The 6000-nt window shown below is 35.6% G+C and overlaps 1 protein-coding gene across 1 annotated transcript in view; it reads right to left on the bottom strand.

Moving 5' to 3' along the window:
- Positions 1-265: 265 nt before the first annotated feature.
- Positions 266-6000, bottom strand: part of epsti1 (epithelial stromal interaction 1) — a 28739-nt gene continuing 23004 nt past the window's right edge. Inside the window, exon 10 of the mRNA XM_055015633.1 lies at positions 266-4610. Within this exon, the coding sequence (XP_054871608.1) occupies positions 4465-4610 (146 nt within the window). The 3' untranslated portion in view covers positions 266-4464. The remainder of the gene's footprint in view (positions 4611-6000) is intronic.

Below are 6000 nucleotides of genomic sequence, written 5' to 3'. Positions count from 1 at the left end.
TTTTATGAATGTATGAGCTGCGGTCGGAAGTCATTAACAGCCGCAGAAGTCTTTGTCATGGTGCCCATTGCTAAACACCCTCAGTGCTCTCTGATTGCCAACATTGAATTGAATGTAGTCTTAGTGACCAACTACTTGGGTTATTACAGTATTAAACACAAACTGCAGTAAAATGTTAAAATGTTCCCCTTAGTGGTGCAACAAGGCACTGCAGGTAATGTATAATAAAGTATAAATAAAGATAGTTCAAGAATTTGCTGGCAAATATTTTTTTTCAAGATGTGTTTATTGAAAAGCCACAAAAAACAAATATCTGAAACACAAAATTGAGAACTGAGTACCTACAAAAAATGATCTGAATAGTCGAATATTCAGGTATAGGCCTACTTTAACCCTTTGATGCGCAGTGTCGCTCAGGAGATACTCATTTTCCATTGGATTTTGGTCACTTTTGACCCATGTTGCGCATCAGCGGGTTAAGAATGACAAGTTCTGTGTTTTTCCCCTCCTTTCCAGGCTTTTCCTATGCTAAAAAAACTAGTCACCAACAAGTTTTGTTCCACACAATGCTCAACAAAATCCAATATTTTCTCCAAAATGTCACAATATTCTGTTAACCCATTCATGCTCACAATTACACCATAAAAACACGAAACTTTTTAGGTTAATTCGTAACACCAATTAGGTTGTTTTATACTGGAAAGCACTGTGGCACATTGGCTGTTGTTTTAAATTTACATGACTCATACTTCACTATTAGTTTCATTTTTGGCCATTGAGGAAGTAAAGACCTTGGTAATTATGTGCATTGGTATTTTTCTAATCATTTCCCAAAAGGTTTACTTGGAAGAATCTTTCACATCAGTAACCGTAAGAGTCTCTAGGTCAGATCACAGCAAGTCTGAATTGAGTTACTGTTTACTTTGGTTTAAGGGAAGGAGTTTGTTTTCCTGGCACTCATTACAGACATTTCCAGGAAATTTAAATAGTAAAAATATATCCATCCATTATCTATACACCGCTTAATCCTCATTAGGGTCGCGGGGGGGGGCTGGAGTCTATCCCAGCTGACTCGGGCGAAGGCAGGGGACACCCTAGACAGGTCACCAGTCTGTCGCAGGGTTACATATATAGACAAACAAGCTCTCACACATTCACACCTACGGGCAATTTAGAGTAATCAATTAACCTCAGCATATTTTTGGACTGTGGGAGGAAGCCGGAGTACCCGGAGAAAACCCACGCATGCACAGGGAGAACATGCAAACTCCATGCAGAAAGATCCCGGGAAAGCCGGGACGCGAACCAGGGATCTTCTCGCTGCAAGGCGAAAGTGCTAACCACTACGCCACTGTGCAGCCCTGTAAAAATATATTTCTACCTTTATTGTCACAAGAGAACTACTGTTAACGTGTTGATTTGATCAATTGAAGGAAGAAATGAAGTCACAAAACACTTCATGCCAAAGCAGAAAGGGATTTTCAGCTGTTTGTGTTGCACTACTATTTGCTCTTTGTTTCTTCAGTGAGGTATGAGGCCACTGAACACCTGAAACCCAGACTGACGTAGCTACTGTACCTAATCTGTGATGAACAGAGGTAACAAGTAGGCTTTTTCTTGTCGTTGCCCTCTTTAGTCATCATGACTTTGCATTGAAACCAACCACAAAAGGCCTTCCTGAAGAGAGTCCTGAGTGGATTTATATCTTTTGTCGTCTTGTTCTAGAGACATCACACACGACTTTGATTATAAAAAAAACAAAACGCGTTGTGTATTTGGGTAGAGCTTTTCTTTTTTCCCCCATCTGCACACACTGTTTTAATTAAGAGAACCAAATATGATCTAAAGATTATGAGTCAGGGCGATGACCTTCAACCAAACTGGTGAAAACGAACATCAATTCAGCTCCGTGTCAGGCCAGAAACCCGCCATGACTCACCAGTGCATGCAGACAGATACAAGACACCAAACAGTCGGTGATTAATAGCGTAATCGAAAACAGATCACACAAAGCACATTCTACTCTGTAGGTATCTGTTGGCATTGCTGTTGTTTACACTCGACCACCAACAACGTAGAACTGACTAATTCCAGCTCTTTCATCTACTTATACAGTCAAGTCCATATATATTGGAACACTGACACAATCTTTGTTATTTTAGCTTTTTATAGAATATATTCACAGCTACATACATTATATATAGCAGACATGGGCTTTAATATGGTGCAGATGCTCAGCCTTAATTTGAGGGTATTTACAGCATTATTAATCAATTAATCATTTAAACAAATGTATATTAAGCACATTCCATTCATTAAGCGCTTTCTGACCACAAACGTGATGTGTGGTGCAAAATTTGGCCTTGTTGCATTAGTTACTCGATGATAGGAAAGTTTCCCTACTTGTGTTGATACACTAACTCTGGCCAGAGGGCATTAACTACCAAAGAATTCTTTCTCGTGGTGCCCCTTTACTAACTAAATGCTCACAATGTTCTCTGCTTGTCAGCATTGAAAAGCATGTACTCTTAGTGTCCAACTCTTTGGATTGCTGCAGTATTAAACAAACAAACTGCAGCATTTCATCTCATTAAACAATAAAAGTTTCCCCTGGTGGTTCAACCAGTAACTACAGGTAATGTAAAATGCAATGTCTGACTTGCATGTTCTTATTCTTGTGTCTAATCTGTTGATATGTTTTTTTGCACGGTTAAGTTATTAACAGCAATTCATTGGGTTTATCATGGAAATTCCTAATTTTCACATTTTTACAGTGCAATCACAAAGTATAAATATTGTACAAGAATGTATCAGTGATTAAACGCATGCGCTTACGCTCATCCACCACCAAGGTAGAACTTCTACAGTTGGGTCTATATATATTTGGACTCCGACACAATTTGTATCATTTGAGATGTTTATAAAAATACATTAGTGGTTATAGGTATATAACATTTATGGGCTTAAAGTGCAGATGGTCAGCAATAATTTGAAGGTTTCTGTGTCCCATCTAGAGGACTCACCAGTGGGAACGTTAGACATAAAACTGCCATCACAATTTAACCCAACAAGATCAAATATTGAGATTAATAGCCTACAGTGTTGTTTACCTGAGTATTGTCAACATTAGGGATTGAAACCCTACCAAGGATGACAAAAAATGCAACTTTATCTGACTACAATACATATTAACATTAGACCCTAAAGTATTATTATTATTAACGGAGAATAAGCTAACTTATTTAAACATCAAACCAAGCAAAGAATGGTCTCCAGGAGGTAAAGATATTGTTATCCAAGCCTATCACAGAGAAAACTTGATGAGCGCAAACACAGAGGGTTCACTACAAGGTACAAACCAATTTTAAGCCTTAAAAAGAAAAAAAAACAAAAAACAGACTAGACTTTACCTAAAAACATCCAACAAGGCCAGACCAGTTCTAGAACAAGATTCTTTGGACAGGTGAACCTAAGAGTAACCTGCACCAGAATGGCGGGAAGCAAACAATTTGGCAGGAAAACACAGCATAGGCAGTGTGATTTGGTGGACATGCTTGGCTTCTAGTGGCAAAGGATCATGGGTGTTAGTGTCTGACAGAAGACCGAATTAGCAGGATGAATTCTGAAGTGTAAAAGTATATAGTGTATAGTGTCTGCTCAGATTCAGTACATCCCTATATGTATGTCAGAACAGAAACACATCATCATCATGGTGGTAAAATCCAGGCCAGTTTGTCATGAATTGAGGATGTTGTGGCATTATGACATGCAGAACTGTGCCCACAGCTGCACTGCCAAGACTGAAGGTTTGACATATTTTTGGATATTTTAGCTTTAACCTAGTGAAATCGCCTCGCTGTGGCTAATGTTTGGATGGCGGTTAGTCAAGAATAAATGGAAAGGCAAGATTTTACAGTACAGATGACCGAAAACCATACTGCGAGACCAACCCAGGAGTTTTTGAGGGCAAAGAAGTGGAATATTTCTGCAGTCAGTGCGTTAATTACCTGATCTCAACCCCATACATGCATGCATTTTGTTTCTTAAAGACAAAACTAAAGGCAGAATCTGAAAACAGCTGCAGTAAAGTATTGGCAAAGCTTCACAAAGGGGAAACCCAATCTTTGGTCATGTTCCAGACTTCAGTCATTGCCTGCAAAGGATTTTCAACAGACTATTAAGAATGAACATTTTATTTATTACCCAGATCCATTTAAGCCCGTGAAAATAGGAGATTCTGGGGAAAAGTTTTTTAAATGTTTCATGTGAGCGATATTTTGTTCAACCCATTCCATTAAAGTCTGCCCTTGTGTCTATTGTGGTGGTGCTCACAGCCACAAAAATGCAAAATGTGTCACCATTCAAATATTTCCAGATCTAGCTGTATGTTTTCATTTGAATCATCTCTTAAAGTATCAAACACAACATCAAGGCAAGTGTTCCTACATTGAAGGTGCATAAAATTCAACTGAGCGAGCAGATGAGAAGCGTTAAGGCCTCCTCGTAATCACCGTTGCACTGTTGGAGGATGTCTTCAAGGAAGTCTTTGCTGCAGTCTGGAAACCTGTTCGTCAGTTTTATCAAAGCCCAGTTGTAGTCAGGCTCAGAGTCTGAAAAAGAAACACAGGAAACAAATCACCCACATATGGAAAGCACGATTTATTCCTTATTGTTCCCACGAGGAGCTGAGTTCTTTGATGATCCTCACATACAGGACTTTATATCACCTCTGATGTACAGTTGGAGGTCTGACATCACGAGTTTTATTATTTTCTCTGTGTAGATCAAATAGAACGTTGTAAAAGAAATAAAAAATTTAAAAAAATCGGAAAAAAATGGTGAAAATCTGGCAGAAAGAGTGCTAGGGAAAAAAATGTTTAAAAAATGATTTTTTTTGTAATTTTTACAATTAAACGTCATAAAAGATTTTTAATTTGGAAATTATTTACCTTTTTTGTTTCCTGGCTTTAAATTAAAGTTAACATGTAAATGTCTTAATTTTTCTGTGATTTTACTTTATCTGTAACTTAACAAAATAGGTAAAATCTGCAAAACAACACTTTAAAAATTTCCTTTTTTTAGTCCTTAATATACTAAATCAAACAACTATAAAAAATTCTACATAATAATTATATTTTTTACCATTTTAAATATTGTAAAAACAGTGTAATTTTGTAGCTAAACATTTTAAAGAAGAAAAAACTATTTGTAAAAATACAGTTTTTTGATGTGGACATTATTTATAGTTTTGACCTGTTGTTTTAACGTGTAAATTAATATTTCTATTCTGTGACTTTAACTAGATATTGTCTGTATTTTGACATAACTCAGAAAATCCTAAAAATAACAATTTCAAATTATTTACCATTTCACAATCCTTAATATACATATATATTCTTACAGATAACAGCAAATACCTGTAAATATACAGTAAAAAAAAAGGTATGTGGTGATATGTTGTAAAAGAACAAATTACTGTCTGTGAAAATACAGATTTTTATGGACATTATTTACAATTTTGGCCATTTTTTTATGATTAATGCGTAAATGAAACTTTTTTTTAATTTAATTTTTTTTTGCTTTTAGTTACTGTGTAATCTTACAGTCACACTTTGTAAAATGGCAAATTACAATTTGTAAAAAATATTGATGTGGACATTATTTATAGTTTTGCTCCTTTTTGATAGTCAAAATGCAAATTAATTTTTTACGAGTTTTTATCAGTAGAAAATCTGTACAATAACAGTTGAGATTTATTTACTATTTCACAACCCTTAATATAAATATTTATACTTTCAAATAACATCAAATAAATGTAAAATAATTAAAGTCTTTGCTCACTTACATAAAGTAAAAAAAAAAAGTGAAATAGACAAATGTTGTAAGAGAAATTAATTAATTGTGAAAATATAGATTTTTTTAAAAATGTGGACATTATTTATAGTTTTGCCTATAAATAATGTCAGGGACCAAACAGGGAAAATCTGAAAAATAACACTT

This window comes from Amphiprion ocellaris, chromosome 11 (assembly GCF_022539595.1).
Source record: "Amphiprion ocellaris isolate individual 3 ecotype Okinawa chromosome 11, ASM2253959v1, whole genome shotgun sequence".
NCBI lineage: Eukaryota > Metazoa > Chordata > Actinopteri > Pomacentridae > Amphiprion > Amphiprion ocellaris.
This window is presented reverse-complemented; position numbering and strand designations above follow the sequence as displayed.